Source organism: Phodopus roborovskii, unplaced genomic scaffold (assembly GCF_943737965.1).
Source record: "Phodopus roborovskii unplaced genomic scaffold, PHOROB, whole genome shotgun sequence".
NCBI lineage: Eukaryota > Metazoa > Chordata > Mammalia > Rodentia > Cricetidae > Phodopus > Phodopus roborovskii.
In genome coordinates, this window is record NW_026126408.1 from 17,505,010 (window position 1) to 17,523,642 (window position 18,633).

General features: G+C 40.1%; 1 protein-coding gene across 5 annotated transcripts in view; it reads left to right on the top strand.

Annotated features, from left to right (window-relative positions):
- The window catches only part of Ltbp1 (latent transforming growth factor beta binding protein 1), a 385,515-nt gene that overhangs the window by 199,338 nt on the left and 167,544 nt on the right, over positions 1-18,633 (top strand). For all 5 annotated transcript variants that reach the window (XM_051181870.1, XM_051181869.1, XM_051181868.1 and 2 more), the window contains one exon: positions 17,691-17,915. In XM_051181870.1, the coding sequence (XP_051037827.1) occupies positions 17,691-17,915 (225 nt within the window). The remainder of the gene's footprint in view (positions 1-17,690; positions 17,916-18,633) is intronic.

Below are 18,633 nucleotides of genomic sequence, written 5' to 3' on the forward strand. Positions count from 1 at the left end.
GCACAGACACATAGATAGACACACATACACATATACACAGACATGCAGACATAGCAGACAGATACACACACCAGGAACTCTGGTGAGGGAGCCTCTATTTATTAGTCACTAACCTACCCAGAATCTTGGGTTACCCAAGCTCATTAATTTTGGGTTTCTTTGTCTTGTTGTGTGGCAGTCTGTAGCTTTATCAGAAAAGGAATCTTTCCAAAATAAAATTGGTTCCAAGGTGGGAAAGCAAGAGTGAAGTTGACCGTGGACTCTGTGTGTACCCTGCATAGATTTATTAAGCATTCTCCCATCTGCTTCTCTTCATCCTGAGAAATAAATATCACTTCCACTGACTGCTGTGGAATCGAGACCTGTCACTTAGGGTACTCAACTCAGAGAGAGAATCCAACTGCAAAAACAACTGTTGTGGATAATTTCCATCTCTGTAACCACAGAGAGTCAATTTATTAGGGTCTTGAGAAGGCTTACCCTTTTAATTGTTGGGAGAAGAATAGAAAAACTTGAGCTTAATGGAATCCAAGTGCCTTGGATGACTGTGAGTGGGTCATTCATGTGGTTAGGGCACTGCTGTGTCCAAAGGAATATTTTGATTGATTGTGTCAGCGTCCTTGGCTGGCCCTCCCAAGAGCTTGAAGGCTTGTGTAAATTCTATTTTCTGTAGAATCTTCTAAGCTTTTACAGAGGAGACATCACATCCTCTCTGTTTTGTTCCCACAATAATGATCAGTATAATAGAAGGAACTGTGTAAGGATTAAGTCTAGTTTGGTTGATAGGCTGTAGAAGTGGATTTTTTAAAGCTCTGTTCAGATTGAGTAGAGACTGTAGATGAGAATCTTGGCAGCTAGATGCTGGCCCTTGTGGTTATAGCCACATTTCTGCCTCATTGTTATTTATCGGTCATTATGGTCCTCAAGTCAAGGATTTACAAAGGATTTTATTTCATGGATTGGTTGTGTCAGAGGCTTCTTGGCACTGTATATTGAGTGTTCATTCAGGCCCAACGAGAACTGTGAAAGGTTAATTATTTTATGAAGAGGAGAGGATAGCGCCTACCCCACAGCTGCTGCTCCCCCATGTTTCCAGAAATCCAATTGCCATTTCTATGGAGACAGGTTCTTTGTTATTCTTTCCTGGCTTTTCCAGAATCACTGGTACGATGTGCACCTCTGGAGATAGCATGGTGGACTTTGAATCTTGACTCCTGTAGTGGCATCTTGTTCAGCCAAAAATACTTGAGGCAATGGCTTCAGTGTGCAGATGTGACATCTTATAAGGAAGAGGAGGGGCTCACTCGGTTGATTCTTGGGTTGTGATCCCAGCATCCTGGGTTGCAGATCCTGTATCTTCAGGGGCAGTTATTTACCATCATTGTGTGGGTGCTCCCCAGATAAATATGTTATTCTTTATTCAGGCGTTTGTGGACTTCTTTTAACCTAACTTTGACTCCATCGTGCATTAATAGTGTTCTTTGAGAAGAGTGTTAAATCTCAGTTCTCTGTAACTTGGGGTAAAAAGATGTCATACACAGGCCTGCAGACGAAGTAGAGGAGGTCATAAATATACTGGGTGGAAAAGAGGACTCAGAATCTTTGTACCTCAAACAGGAAGCTTCCTGAGCCATGCTCTCCTCACATGTTGTGAATAAATACAGAACATTGATGAATGAATAATATTGACTGTGGAAGCAAAGCATTTAATAAATATGTGATCATTTACGTTATTGTTGGGCTCTAAGTCTATGGAGTGCAAGTGCTCAATGCATTTTATTAACCTGGAAAGGAGAAACCTTCAAGAGATTTATATGGAGCATATTAAATAACCTTCATTTTAGACTAAACAGTCACATGATAGTTTTTAATTTACAACCAGGCTAAGAAATTCTGAATCATTTGGTTGTGACTAAGAACTCCCTGGTGTATTCTAGACAGCCTTCATCCAGGTCTTTGCTCATCCCCATGGTGGCTTTTGAATTGCTTCTTTCAGGTGACCATGGGGTGGCTTGTTGATGGAATATGCTTGCTAACATCCCTTGATAACTTCATAGGCGCCTGAGAAATACACACTCCAGAACTTAATTGGTAGATTTCATTATTTGAAACAGAGTAACAGTCATTTATAAATAAATTCTGCCTTTTGTCTGACTCACAAGAGGACATTTAATGAAAATATTGTCCTGTCTCCTTTTTGTGACTGAGGCTTATTTAATGAATTTACATTTGCTCATAAATGCATCCATAGAATTATACATCAGTAAGTGGTCATAAAGAGAGTGGTCAAACACCACCTTGAAAATCAAAAGCATTTCTTTTGTTTGTTTATTTGTTTTAATTTTTATTTAGATATTTAAGGAGTAATCTTTTGCCCCTTCCTTTTTTGGGGATTTTTTTTCTAAAATAAGTTTTTAATGATTATTTTTTTTTATTTACTTGAGGAAATCTGTGCATATTGTAACCATACATCTAGTAATTACTTGGAAAATTCTGTCAATCTTTGGCTTTCCCATTTTCCATGGGGATTCCAGTTATAAAACCCAGAATTTTCCATTTTAATCACAAGAACTCTGACCAATTTTAAGCTAATGCTAAAAGCAGGAATTTTGTCCTTGCCCTCAACTCAAGTTTACGTTGTCTTAACAAACCATGGTGATAACACCCACACATGATCAGTTAGAGCCACCATCTTTCATCTACTTGGCTGTTGACTGATTGGTCTGCTGGTAGTTGGATGATGAATCGTATGAATCGTAAACCCCTCATGAAGATTATGAATAAGGTCTGATTTCTCCACACCATAGTCATTCTCCTCCCAGTGGTAGGGGAAGCTTTGTATTCAATAATAGAATTAATTATTTAATTTCATTGCCATTTCATTTATTCTTTGATTTTTTTTTAAAAACAGGAATTAACAATGTTAGATGGTAATGAAATGTTGTATGAGGGATTCAGAAGAAATCTGTCACCTACCATCAGGAGCTACTGTCATTTGGCCCTTGGCTAACATGGAGAGTTGAGTGTGTGTTCCTCTGGGTCTAAGGAATAGGAAGCTTCAAAATACTTTATCTTTGATATGACTGTATCAGTGTGTGAATATAATGCAAAGAATACAGGAACTCTTGAAGTATTCTGGTTATAATCCTAGGTATGTATACACAGAGCTGAGGCTTGGGAGGAAGGCTATAGGAAAACTGTTGTTACACACATGGACAGTACCAGAAGCCATTCAAATGCCATTAGGATGCTGACTGAAGCTGCCACTTCACTTAAGTCATTGCTACTCTTCTTATTTGGGTGTCAGTTAGAATAAAAAGAACTGTGCTGTCAACAGTGCTCTTCCATAGGTCTGTGTAAACCTTTCAGTCTCCTGGTCTCTGTGAGAGGGCTGCAAAGTTGACACCACTGGGATGCTTTTTAAACCATTGACATTTCTTTGGTCCCCAACTTTGATGCTCCGTAAGATGCTCTTTGTGGGTTACCCAAGGCTGATAATGGTAGGCATCCTTGAGTTTGCATGCAATTTCTATGTATGTATCTATTAATTAATTAATTAATTAATTAATTAATTCATTCATCCATTCCTTTGTGTGTGTGTATGTGTATGTGTGTGTGTGTGTATAGATCAGTGAGTGTACATGGAGGTACATAGAAGCCTTCACTGAGCAGAAGACCCCACTAAGGGAGGGTCATGGAATATGGGAAGTGAGGCAAAACTGACCAGAATAGAAAGAGGAATTCTTTCAGAACCTAGCCAGGAAGCTTGCTAGTGCACTGGTATTAAGCAGTGGTTCTCACCGTTCTTCATGCTGTGACCCTTTAATAGATTTCCTCATGTTGTGGTGGCCCCCAAGGATAAAATGATTTTGTTGCTATTTTATAACTGTAACTTTGCTGTGGTTATAAATTGTAATGTAAATATCTGATATGTGACCCCTATGGAAAGGGTTGTTCAGCCCTCAAAGGGATCCTAATCCACAGTTGAGAACCACTGACATAGGATCTTGACCCAGAGTGCAGGAATTGTAAGAAGTTAGGACTCATGGTCTGGCAATTGTGGAATAGGTCGAAATGGAGAAAACTGGCTGGGAGGTAATTGTAGGGGTCTAATAAAGAAGACAACACTGGGGAAGGAACACACTGTTCTATGAATGAGATCTTTCATTCTCACCAAGATATCCCAGGGCACAAGCTCTGATCCCAATTCTATTGAGAAGTCAGATTTGATCCTCTCTTTTAGGTGACAGCCATAGAAAGTTTATATAGATAAATGAGTGCAAGCTGGGAATAGTGTGGAGAGATTTTATCAGAAAGGGGTAAGAAAAGCAGTGGGGAGACTTCCAAGGAGGTTGCTGTGTCCACAGAGGACAAGATAGTAAGTATATTTGGTCCAAGTATATTTGGACCAAGACATTGGAAACATTGAAGAAAGAAGCAGTAAAAGTTGGGCATGTTGACATAGACTAAATTGCAGAGAACTGACTGACACGGTCAGTCAAAGTCACTCAGGTCAACCTTGTGAGACAAACCTAAGGCTACGATTCATACCTCTTGGCTTCTGGAATAGGAATATTCTCATTTACTAAATCAGCAATGCTCAACTTGGGGGTTGTGCCCCTTTGGGGGTTGAGTATCAGATATCCTGCATATCAGATATTTATATTACATATTAGATAACAGTAGCAAAATTATAGTTATAAAATAGCAATGAAATAATTTTATGGTTGGGGTCACCACAACATGAGGAACTGTATTAAAGGGCTGTAGCATTAGGAAGGTTGAGAACCATTGTGCTAGACTTTAAAATTGTACAGTAGGAAGAAAAATCTCCACAGAAAAGATAGTTTTATTATAGTTGGGAATGTTGGTGATTAATATTTTTTTAGTAGGTGGGGTATCCATCTTGATAAAAGTAATGGACCCGAAAATAGGAGTCACGTGAGAAATGTATTTAAGTCTATCCGCCCTATTCAGGGACGTGCTAAGATATGAAAATGAACCAGTCAAAGAGCTTTGACCCAGATGCCTAGGTTCAGTCCCCAGACCACATAAAGCTAGTTACTTATGCATTCCAACACTTAGAAGGTGGAGTCTGGAGAATCAGAAGTTCAAGGTTGACCTTGTCTGTATAGCCTTTGATGATTTGGAGCCTGTCTCAAGAAAAACAAAAAGGTAAAGTAGACTTCCTAAGTTTCACGCTTTGGTGCTATTGACCCTATTTGTAGATGAAAGGGTGTGACCTGAGCCCTTTTTCCTGCTTTGCTTTCCCACCAACTAATTCAGTTTAGAACATTACCTCTGCCACAGTAGCTAGACTCTAAAAGTAGACAGCAGGATGAGCCATTTTTTCTTTTCTTATTATTTGCTATAATTCAACCTAAATATAATTATAAGTTATAAATTTTAACTTCAGGTTAAAATGGGTTTGGAAAGGTGTGTGTGTGTGTGTGTGTGTGTGTGTGTGTGTGTGTGTGTGTGTATAAATTAGGACAGTGATTGTGTGTGTCTTTTAAAAGAGATTTCATTTTGTATCAGAAAGAAAACCACTGTATGCACATTTCAATCCTAAAATCATCTGTATATAGTTGTAACTTCATCATTTAACCATAAAAGAAAAGGAGAAAGAAACAGAAGTATTATTAGGGAAGGTTTCTGGAATTTTTCCTCATATAATCAAGCAATGTCTCTGATTATTTTTCTGTTTATTTAGGAATATTGCCAAAGGATTTGGAAAATTTTCTAGTCCTGATTAATGATGGTAGTTTTAATTGACTTCCTTTCTCTGTCTCTGATTGTTATCCTGTACACAATCTTGACGTCTGATTGTTTCATTGTGGTGCCGAGTATTCGAGTATACACCAGGATGTCAGAAGTCAGCCCAGTCTAGTCTGAGCAGCCTTGCAGAAGAGTTAATTGGAAACACACTCTCCAACCAGTACTAAGGATTAGACGGGATCATCTTCAGGAAGTCAGTCTTTATGCATATTGACTTGATTTAGTGGAATGTTCCAAGTTCAAGAAAGATTTCTGAAGTCCTGAACTTGACATATCAAGCCTTCAAAGCTGAATGGAAGGAGACATCTTGGCTCATCTCACCAGCTAGTCACAAATCACATGGCTTTTGGATATTTCACATTTGACCTTGGAAATTTCCATGGTGTGATTTTTTTAAGCAGTGGACAGTCGAAAATTGAAAACTAATTGTATATACTAGCCAAATCCCACCACTCCTTTCTAAAAGTATGCAGACTGATGCCCAGGGTCCTCTGAACACTCCTAGCTAGCAGCTAGCAGTGACTCCTGGGTTCACATCTTCCACCTTTAAAATCTGAACTTTTTTCTTCCTTCTTAACTAATTTCCTTCCTTCCTCCCTCCCTCCCTTCCTCCCTCCCTTCCTCTCTTCCTTCCTTCCTCCCTTCCTCCTTTCCTTCCCAAGAGCCACTTTTTATTACTGACTTAAAAATTTCAACATCAAATTAAATGTTAAATAAATTGACCAAACCTTTGTACACAAAAGAAAACTGTAATTATGAAAGATAAGGTGTGTAATTTTGGAAGACTAAGCAAAAGTGAAACATGTCAGCTACTGATTTGGGATAGGAAAGACAATGTGAAGACCTTAGTAAATTGTAACATCTATAATTTGCCATTCAGAATGTTCCCAATTAAAAAAGGCATGTATAGTAAAACACTCATTTATCTACTTACTAGACAGCTATCGTGTACCTCTACCTCCAGGAATAAGCCCCAGCAAGTTCATAATCCCAGAGGCTATCTCCTATGCTTCTGGGGGTCAGGATCATTTGGGGAAGACTGACATGAACAAAGACAGTTAACCTTTCAACTCTGAATTGCAGATGACTCTGTGTTGCTCTAGGACTATGTGGAAGGGATGGGAAATGCCACCATGTTTGGCCTGGCATCACTAGGAAAAGCATTATTGAGCATGCTGATGTAGAGGGTTAGGTTGAAGTAACAGTATGGTGAGTTGGGAGGAAGAGGGTAGAGTATGTCTAAAACCATATGTGTGTGACTGGTGAGACCAGAGCATGATGTGAACATCAGGAGACAAAATGGGGCATGGAGGAAAAACTTGATCAGAATGGGCTCTTCTTCCTGAGGCAGTTATAGAGAATGTGAAATAAACAAGGATGGTGTTTGGTGGCATTCCACACAACTGCCTCTGTATCCCAGGAATTATCCAATTAGAAGCCATTTGGGAACCCCTTCATTGCTGTAAGTTGGCTATGTTCATAGATTCCTTTTTAGCCTATTGGACACTTTAATCAGTCTTTGTTCTTAGTTACTAAACACTAGTATCACCTGAGAAGACTGTCTCAAGAGGGATTATCTAGATATGATTGGCCGGTAAGTGGTTTGTTTAGATTGCTAAAGGAAGACCTAGCCCACTATGGGCAGCACCATTTCCTATGTAAGAATAGAGGAGATGAGCTGAATAATTTAATATTCTTCTAATCTACACATTGTGTAAGTGCAAGCTGTGATATAGCCCTGCAAATTGTTAGTCTTTTATATTTATGAATAGCCTTTCTTTAACCTCTGACTTGAATTTCTTCAGTGAAGAATACTGTTTATTTGTTTAAGTTTTACTATTTTATATGTGTGAATGTTTTACTTGGATGTATGTCTGTGTACCATATGCATACATTACCCTCAGAGGCCAGAAGAGGGAGTTGGATCCCCTAGAACTGTAATTACAGATGGTTGTGAGCTGCTATGTTGGTGCTGGGAATTGAATCCAGGTCCTCTGGAAGAGCAGCTGATGCTCTTAATCAGTGAGCCTAGTCTCCAGCACTAAAACTGTTTTATTACTAACTGAAGTAGTCACCAATAACTCAATAACAGAAGAACCTCCTCAGTTGATTTTTTTTTTTTTCAGCCCATTTTGATTCTGAGAAGTGTAGACAACCTCTAGCTAGACCTTTGGCTAGACATTATAATCAAAGTCATGGAGAGACAGGGTGGAGGAGAAAATGCCTCCAGTATGGCAGACAGTAAGGTGGGGGTCTGGGAAAGTTACAGGCCATGCAGGGTGGGAAGAAGGAGCTGCAGACGGCCATGCAGAGTTTTGTTTATAGTAGTGGTTCCCAAACATTGTCCACCCAGAATTTATTCCTTTTGGCTTTCAGAGTGAATTTTATAGACCCCATTTCATTTTATGGCCCAGTGTGTTTCTCCTTTCATGTCCCTTGGGGAATGTTGCTCTGCCCTTGTGTTTGTCTGAGTGGGTCTTGGTGATTTTTTTTTAAATCCTTCATTTTTTTTCTCTGATCTCCCATTCCTTACTTCACCTGAAGCTGCCAAGTTTTCCATTTTCTACGCTGTTATGTCTCCATCTGTCCTTGGGTTTTTTTATCCAATGTAACTGCTTATCTTTAAAACATGAGAAAGGAAATTTTGTTTAATAACCAATATTAAAATATTTAGATAAAGTTTGCAGAAAAAATTGTTATAATTCATATTTATATAGTGAATAAAGCCTTTAGATGGAATAAGTTAAATAGATTAATCAAGAAAGATTAAAAATTAATGTTAGCATGAAATAGATGACTCAGGTACTTGGAGGAGTGTTGGGATTTTAAGGATTGAAACAATAGAATAGAGAGAAACGAGCATATAAAGTTATCTGTGTAAAACAAGCAGGTATAAAATTGTGTACCCAAGTGAACCAAAGTGAACAGGAACTAGACTGACAAAGACCTATTCATCACTAGGACAAATAAAGTCAAAGATCTACCATTCATATAAGCCACCATGAAAGTCATCTTGGTAAGACAAAGATCCCAAGAGGACTGAGTATGATGTGACTTTCCTGAGTGTTACACCTGGGATCCCAGTACTTAGGAGACAGAAGCAGGAGGGTAGAGGAGAGTTCAACGCCAATGGAACAGATCTCAATATTTCTTATTCTTTAAGGTAGATGTGAATTCTGTGTTTTTATACATTTGTGTTGATGCTATTGGCATGTTCTTTGTGGAAGATTCATTTACTGATACCCAACAATTTCATGGCCCTACACTAGACTCTGAAAAGGGTGGTTGATAGGCTTGTGGGCTGTATATTGCATGGCTCATCTGGCTTTAGGTTATGTATATGTTCTTTCCTTGCCAGTATGCTGTCTTGGCTTCCCCATTTCCTGTGTATTTCCATTGCATCTTCCATATAGCCACGAAGTTGATGGTAATGGCTAATTTTGGCAGAGTACTTATGGGACACTAAGTTTTGCATATTTTGACTATGTATAAATGCACTCAAGCCATGCGACAACTATATGAGCTGCATGTGATTATTATTGCTTTGCAGGTGAAGACATGGGGCAGACAAGTGTTAAACAACATGCCTAAGATCCTGCCATTAACTGATAAAATCAGGGAGTCAACTGCTGGAGGTCTGGTTCAGGGCTATGGCGGTTTAATAAGGATCAGGATAAACAATTAGGCGAAACAACTCAGGGAGAAATAACTCACAACATAGACAGGCGAACATCAGCAGGTTCCTCCTTCCAAGAATGCCTCGGGAAGTCCTGCTGTCCCCATGAGGCTTGCAAGAGAGCACTCTCGCTCTCCTGGGCCTCCTCTGACTTAGTTCCCCAGGTCACTTCCGCCCCTGGCTCCACCCCCAATGGGCGTGGTCAGTGCAGCAGAAGGAGACAAAGTGAATATCCCACTACACAGAGCTCTTCATGTCTGTGCTCTGTGTCCTCCCCAGTGATGGGCAGTTACATCAGATTAACGGAATCATGTGTTTACTTGTCTACTATGTCTCTTAGCTTGTCACTTAGAGTTATTAAGCAACCAACAAAAATTGCTTGAGTGCATGCAGTTATAGTTACTAAAAATAAAATTATATTCTTGAGAATGTTTCCTGAAGTTTTCTCTGCAATAGTTAAAATGAAAATGCAGGTATACTGAACAAGCAATAGAGGAATACTTACATACTCTATATTCTGTCTACTTGGAATATTGTATAGACACTAAAATATGGATTCTTAAGATTATATAGGAATACATAACAACAAACAGTATGAAGAGTATGTATGCAAGTATGCAAATATATACTGTGTGCATGTGCATTTTAACCATCACTTGGATGTCTCTCTAGGCATTACTACTTTGTGAGTCATAGATGCTGTAGTGAAAATTATTAAAACAAATTATGCCTTAGCCCTTGCTTATCTTCATCTCCTTTGCACCCTGTAAAAGCTACTCCCAAATCTAATGGGTGTTCCTCATCTACTACTTTATGCTGGTGAGCTATAGTCTCACCAAGTCTTCGGTCCACTTTTTCCCCAAAGAGGTCCCCCCCCAGAACACTGGGTGTGTGTCATACCTAGGTCTCTTACATTCCATGAAGTGCTGGGATGAGTACTTGATAACTGTTATTGAACTCTTTTTTCAACCCTATCTGGCTCTTTAACTTTGGGACCCCAGAACAGCCCTGCTTCTTAAAGCATCTCAAAGATGGTGGAAAGTAAGTGCCAGAAGGGCTGAGAGTTTTGTCTGTTTTTGTCTGCTCATCTTGCCAAATGTTAGAACTGTGTCTTATAGACAGACAATAAACAGTCATTAAATGAAAAAATACCCGTGGTGCTTCTAGCCTTCCTGTCTCACTTCACCAGAACTCATGATGAGACTATGGGGACCAATAATACACCAAGGTGCCCTCTGTAGCCAGAGGAGCACTCTCTGTCTGCTCTCCAGCAAATGGTCTTTTGTTGCTTCCTTCTTCTTGATTCTTATTTACTATGCTTCTGCAGGAACTAGGAGCTTTATGGGCTCAGCTGGAAAGCCATTTGTTTTTTCTAGTGTGTGTAGGTACCTTTGTGAATTTTCTCGCACCATGAATGAATATCATAGCTGGAACTGTTTAAAAAGAAAAGATATTTGTTTAGTTCTTGGTTGGCTTTTGATGGGGGCTTTCTTTCCAGTGGGGACCTGCTGTGGTCCTGAGGCAGCACAGAACATCACATGGCAGAGCAGAGCAAGCCTGCCTTTTGCAAGGATATAAAAGAAAATGCCAGACCAAAGTGACTGAAGTGGCAACACATAGATAACTGCAGTAATGTCCTGCTAAGGTGGCCTGCATGGAGAAGGACCATGATCGCCTTTATGAAATATGTCTCTCTTTATGTATGTAATTTTTCCAGTTTGACATGTCCATGTTCTTCTCCCCAAGTAGTGAAACTATAACAGATGATATCCAGCCAGCCCCTTGAACATGAGAGCAGTTAGAAGGATACACAGTGTCCCCCATGTCATCTTTTACATTTTAAACCCTGTCAGTCACATTTGATGAGATATAGAAGTTTGCGTCCTGTTTAATTAGTAGGTTGTCTATGAATGGTTTAGGGCCAGGTTCCACACAAATGTACATTAACGTGACTGGCAAGGAGGGCAACCTCCTTTGCGGCCACACCCAGTTTCCCAGGATGAATGGCTCTCTGCACAGAATGGATGCTAGTGGGTACGGATGATGTGGTTGGAGTTCTGAGAATCATAATTTCAAGAATGAAGAAGAATCTGACATTATACCACCCAGCCATTTCATTTGTAAATGGAGGCATGATGATCATCAAGGAGCCTTGGTTTTAAAGACTGTGTTCCAAGGGTGTCCATAGCTTAAGGTGTCTGTGATTTGTGGTGTTTACCATTGTGTACAGTTTTCCAGCATGACTACAGATGGTGATAAAAGTGACTCAAGGATTGGGAAGCAGTAGGTGCCGCCTCTATGGCAGTATGTGTAATGAAGACTGTGGAGTGGAATTTGGTGATAAGATCCATCTACTAAGTTCCTCGGGGTTTGCAAAATATAAACCTAGATGAAGTGAGATACCTCCCAGTGGTAGTGAGGTTGATGATTAATGAAGAGGAAATTATAAACAAAGCTGAGATGACGAATAGTCCCATTCCAAATTGGAAGCTTTGGCATGTAGAATTAGACTTCCTATCTCCTGGGTATAAACAGGACACAGCATAGAAGACTTCGCTAATGCCCACAAGCATTATTAAAGCCTTTCTGTATTTGTGGAATTCTTGTGTGTGGTCATTGCTATAGTTAACTCTTGTTAATCCCTATATTTATCTTCACATGAAGCAGTGTCCTCTCTGGCTGGGCATCTTATTGGTGGAGAGGGAATGAAAGTGGCCATCTGAGTTCTTAAAGCAGATAAAAATAATGTTCTCCCTTGTTTTGACTTCGGGTAAAGGAAATCATCTAGGCACCCCTTGACTCTCTACTTTGCTAACTCTTCTTGGGATGTGAAACACACTAAGTTAAAAGGAAAACACATCTCCATCTCTGTGTTGTTTCAGTTCCTAGGATCTATAGTTGGCTCAAAAGAAGAGAGCAAAGGGAAAGAGGAAAATGAGAAAGAGAGATTGTGTGTGTGTGTGTGTGTGTGTGTGTGTAAGAGAGAGAAAGAGAGCATGTGTGAGAGAGTGAGAGAGGGAGGGAGAGTGTGCTTGTGTGTGAGAGAGAGATTGTGTGTGAGTGTGTGTGTGTGTGAGAGAGAGAGTGTGTGTGTGTGTGTGAGAGAGTGAGAGTGAAAGAGGGAGGGAGAGTGTGCTTGTGTGTGAGAGAGATTGTGTGTGTGTGAGTGTGTGTGTGTGTGAGAGAGAGAGTGTGTGTGTGTGAGTGTGTGTGTGTGTGTTTGTGTGTGTGAGTGTGTGTGTGTGTGTGTGTGTGTGAGAGAGAGAGAGAGAGAGAGAGAGAAAGAGAGAGAGAGAGAGACTATCCAGTGTTGGAAAGGTAACCTAAAGCTTTGTCTGTGCTACCCAAGTGTTCTTTCACTGTGCATCCTCCCTAACCCAGCTCTCAATCATTATAGAACATATTTATTACCTGAAATCTTTACATTGCTACAGTATCCATCTACTTTATGACCAAAAAGGAGGAGAACTAAGGTGATAAAACTTTGACTGCCTTTAGGGTATTTAAAAAACAAAGAAAAAAAACCAAAAATCAAAAAACCAAAACAGTATCCAGAAATGAGCTGAGGTTCTTGAAGAGAACATTATCCCTCTAGTGAGAGATGAAGTTGTGGGCTTGAAATAGTTGAAGCAGCTGTTTCCCTCAATGCCATGCACGCCCATGTTCTGTGCACTGGCCTCCCTCATGTGGAGGGTTTTCCTCTCTCATCTTTGGCTCAGAAAGTCCTGGGCAAGCAGAATTTTTAGGATCTGCTGCAAGAGGGGCTGGAACATTGTGTGATCACCTTTTCGGAATGAGCAGCTTAAGTGTTTTTAATAGTCAAGTGAGATGACTGGAAAGAAAGAGAAAGGTAGCCTATTATCATAGCATAGAGTTTCAGAAGACGTCTTATTTGTATTTGAACCCAAGCCCTTAGCATTTGTTACTTAGATGGAGTTCCAGTTTGCAATGTAGAATGAAAATTCTGCCATCCCAAGTCTCTGAATACTGCAAGTTGTTTTACAGAGCACAGTGAAAGATGGAAAGCATCTGAAACACTTGATAAGTTTAAAAACTCTGACTTGCTCCTTGAAGCAGGATCCTTTGGCTCCTTTTGGTCTTTTATAGTAGCATCATGAGATACTTTGAGATGTCATCATGAAATTACACTTTCTGGAATAACAGGATAGTAGTCCACATACCTTTTGTTATTACAGCAATTCCCTGGTGACTATATGATGCAAGATGGTGAATTATGGCGGTGGCTAGCAAAATATCATGCTGACAAGGTTATGGCATTTCTCAGGCAGCATTCTATGTTCTCCCTTCTAGTTAGATTGTCCAAAATATATGGGCCATAATCAAAGTTACAACTTACATACCACAGGCTTCTCAAGCCAACCTAATGGATAATTCATTCTTTTTCCTTTCCATGTTCTGAGAAGGCATTATAGAATACTGATGATATAGATGATATGCCATACAGTGGTGCTTAGGGAATGGCATAAACTTTGAAAAAGAAAGAAACTATTCATAGCTAAATCTTAACAGTCAGTAGATTGATTTAAATTGTTTTTAATATATAAAAGATTTAGAGTTTTAACCTCTTTTTAACAGATTGCCTACTGCAAACAGCTCCATCTCAAGTTGTTGAGATGAGGCAAGAGCCTTTACTTGCTATTCTTGAGATTTTAGAAAATGCTGGAACAAAACAGTAGATATTTTGTTCCTCATTCATGAGTGATTATGAATAGTAACATTTTGGTGATTACAATGGTTGGGCAGAAGCTGTTTCCCGATGACTGGGGCCAGAGGATTATTGGGGCTCATGGATGACTGCTGTGTTCTTTTAGGTACTCTCCACAGGACAATTTCAGGGGCATCATCTCTGGAGTGAAAGGTAGACAGACTTAGGGGACCTATGGCCATGTTGCTTTTTAGAGTCTATTAGCATTAGTGGAAATATCTTGTAAAAGTCAACTGATTAATTTTTAAGTTGGTTATTCCTATGAATTTTTGCCAGTATAGATTAAAGCAGTTTTCAATTTATATATGTTAAAATTTTATTTATTTAGGAAGGGTCTCAGTATGTAGCTTTGGGTGGTCTAGAACTTGCTATGTATACCATACCAGCCTTGAACTCAGAGATCCACCTGCCTTAGCTCCTTAAGTGCTGTGATTAAAGGTGTGTGCCACCATGCCTGCCTTAATGAATGGGAAAACTCAAGCTGCACAGCTTCTAAATATTTTTGCCAAAATATCAAAGGGGAAAATATAAATATGTAGAACAATGAAAACAAAACAGTAAGGCTAATTTTTTTATTAGTCTACAATTGAAAATTATAGAAGCATGAAAAATTAAAGTATTTTATTTTTTTTTTAATTGAGACCAATCAAGAATAGTGTGAGCATGTTGGTGTTCTTTTCACTGTATATCTTAGGACATAGAGTTTCTTTTCTTTCCTCTAAACTGGCAGTTCTCAACCTGTGGTTCTTAACTACATTGTGGTCAAATGACCCTTTCATGGGGGTTACCCAAGACCACCAGGAAATACAGATATTTACATTATGATTCATAACAGTAGCAAAATTACAGTTATGAAGTAGCAAAGAAGAAAATTTTATGGTTGGAGTTAGTACTACATGAGGAACTGTATTAAAGGGGTATGGCATTAGGAAAGTTGGGAATCACTGCTCTATACACTTACATCCCTTTCCTTTTGGACAGAATTTTGGAAGCAAACTCTAAGGAGTGAACTACCGGATAAGTGCACTGTGCGATTTTCCTTCTCAGAGTTCACTGTTACTTCTCTAAAGTCCGTTCCATTTTTTGATTATCCACTTTCATTAAACATTCTGTGATTTTTTTTTTTTTTTTTTTTTTTTGCTTTGGAGTTAGGAGGCCAGGACTACCTCCCACAAAGGGATGTGTAGTGAGGGCCTACTCATCAGCAGAACTTGAAAGGAGTGATGGGAGTAAGCATTGGTCATGAAATACAACTACCATTATTGAAGGGCTTGGTGGATAGAACTAACAGTGAAGTTTACATTGGATGTATTTTTTCAGGGTACTGCGATCAATAAAATTCCTGCAAGTTGGAAGTAAAGAGAGTCTGTGGTCCATTGGTGAATTATTCATAGGAGATTTGCATAATAAATTAGTATATTTAAGTATGGGACTCTTCACTGTTACCCAGTGTACACTGAGCTCATCCAGTGAGACAAAATGTGATTTTTTTTTTGAAGTTGAAGTTGTAATTGAACTAGGAGTTACAAGGATACTGGAATCATTTTGACCACATGTTCTTTTACCTGGTAATTCTCAGAGTACATGGGATATGAGGGGGAAGCTCAGAGGTTCCCCAGACCCCAGCTCATGTGAGTTGTTTGACTCAAGAGAAAACATAGACCTAGAACACAGTTTCTGGGCTGTGACTGGGTACCAGCACCCTCTTTCCTTCTCCACCTTCTCAGTTTCCTGCACCGTCTGCTGAACCTCTTTGCAGATTACATTACTTCATATTCCTTTCAGTGCTTGCTGCCATCACCCCGAGCCTTGTTTTCAACTTGCCTCTCATTTATTATGACAGTTTCCAAACTGACCCTCCCAGCATTGTCACTTCTCTGTTCAACTAACCCTGAAGGCCATGTGCAGCATGGCCTCCCTGGAACACACTGGCAACCTTGTTAATCCACTCCTTCAAGCCTCAGGATAACTTGTCCATTACGGAATAAAGTCCCAACCCCTTATCACATCTTTAATAACCTCTTGGTCTGATGTAAGACTTCACTTTCCAGCTTATAACCAATCCCTTCCCTTTCTTTAAAAGCCTGGGGTTTAACAGGATACACTGATTCATTCTCTCCAGGACAAGCTACTTCTTCCTTTATGAAGATGATCTCTCTACATTGCACAGTGTCTGCGTTCTCAACTGTGCTTTCTCTCAAAGACTTCTCCCAGCTCCGACTTTTGGGAAGTGCTCTTTCTTCCTTCCTTCCTTTCTTCCTTCCTTTCTTCCTTCCTTTCTTCCTTCCTTCCTTCCTTCCTTCCTTTCTTCCTTCCTTCTTTCTTTCTTTCCTTCTTTCTTTCTTTCCTTCCTTCTTTCTTTCTTTCCTTCTTTCTTTTTTTTGTATGCATGTATATGTGTGTATGTGAGTATGCATATGCCAGTTACAATGCTGGTTGGAGAAAAACAACCAGCATTAATGTTTCGATGAGTCCTCATTACACAAGCAGCTGAAATACATAGATATTACCCAAGAAAGAGGACTATCTTCACCTCATGGGGGAGGAGTGGAGCTCATGTGTACCCAACACCCTATTATTGACACTGTTTTGGGAAACAGTTTCTCTCTTCCCTTATTTTCCCATGATAACTTCCATCTCCTGGCATCTCCTGACATGCTATCCAAATTTATTAATGAAAGAATTTTTTATTTAATTTATTATTTTACATGTCGATCCCAGTTCCCCTTCCTTCCCTCCCCCCTCCCTCTCTTTTACCCTCTCTGCCCTCTCACATGAACCCTAACCATCCTCCCTTCCCATCCCCTCCACCCCAATTCCATATGTAGGGCAATGCCATCCAGTTGGGGTCATGTAGATCTGACAGGTCATTTGAAGTAGGGACTAGGACTTCTCTCCTGTCTCTAGATTAAGGCAGTTATCCCTCCATGGGGGCTGTGTTAGCATGGTCCTTTTGTGCACCTGGGATACATCCTGGTTCCACTGTCTGAGGTCCCTTAGACTGCTCAGGCCTTCTGGCTGAGATCCATATTCAGGGAGAGTATAACAAAACATAGTAGTTTTGTTATACTCTTTTTATTTACTTTATGTGTCTATATATGCATGTATATGGGTCTGTTTTGTGCCAGGGAGCATGCGTGAAGGTCAGAGAACATTCTGCATGAGTCACTTCTCTCTTTCCACCATGTGGTCCTGGGGATCAACCCCAAGTCATCAGGCTTGGCACCATCACTCACTGCCGTCTTGTCAGCCTACTTCAGTTCTTCTCCTGTGAACTGTTTTTGTTGCTGGGGGCAAACAGTCACCAGCTCATAGAAGCTAAATACCTTTCCATCGTCAGGAGAAGCTAACAGATAATAGAAACTCTTTGGCTGTATACTGACCCCCAGCAGGATAGGGTGTCCAAAATAGGATAAGTATAAGTCTGTGGTGGTGGTGGGGAGGTGCTGGTTGATTATTTAACCTTTAGGAAACTAACCGAATTTCCACATTGTCTCTTTTCCTTTTTAGTAATTTGCCATCTTCCATGTATGAATGGTGGCCAGTGCAGTTCAAGGGACAAATGTCAATGCCCTCCAGATTTCACAGGAAAGCTTTGCCAGATCCCTGTCCTTGGTGCCAGTGGTCCTAAACTCTATCAGCACTCCCAGCTGCCAGGCAAAACATTGGGGACACATGTCATTCATTCCACACACACCTTGCCTCTGACCATGACAAGCCAGCAAGGAGTCAAAGGTAAGCTTTGCATTCTCCTTTTGCTCATCACCCAGTCCTCTATTTCCAGGTCATACCCAAAGAGAAGTCACTGCAGGTAGCCAGGACTGGGGTTGACACAGGTGGGAGGGTGTGGATCTGTGACCTGAGAAATGGCAGTAGAGATGGGGATGTGGGCCCACTTGTGGCTGCAGGACATTCTAGGCCACGATGAGCTGGCATCTGGAAAATAAGATAAGCCAAAAGAAGTGCCTGCACCTCTGAGGACTCAGCACCATGGAGCGATGGATGTGCAAGGCCAGAGACAAGGTCACAGTCTGACCACAACAGCAGCAATAAATTAAAGGGCCACGCCACAGCCAATAAGGAATTTTGTAGCTGACAGATACTTGATTTGAGTCCTACATGATCACTTAACTTCCCTGGGCTTCAGTCTGTCCATCTGTAGAGGAAGGCAAACTAGGTCACTCGGAGCTCACAAGTTCTGTGACTAATTCATCCTTTCAAAGCTGGCATCCTTAGGAACATACGACTTTAAAAAGGGGATCAGAGAAGTATAACTGGCTTTTACTCTTTAAACCCTGAATGTTTGTGTGAGAAGATGAATATTTTGTCTGAAATTTTCTTTGAAAGGGACAGAAAGGTGGTCTTGTGACATATATAAATCATCACACATTAGAGTGCCCTCAGAAAGAATTCAAACATATGTATGTAAGAGATATCTAAAGCAGACAAAGGA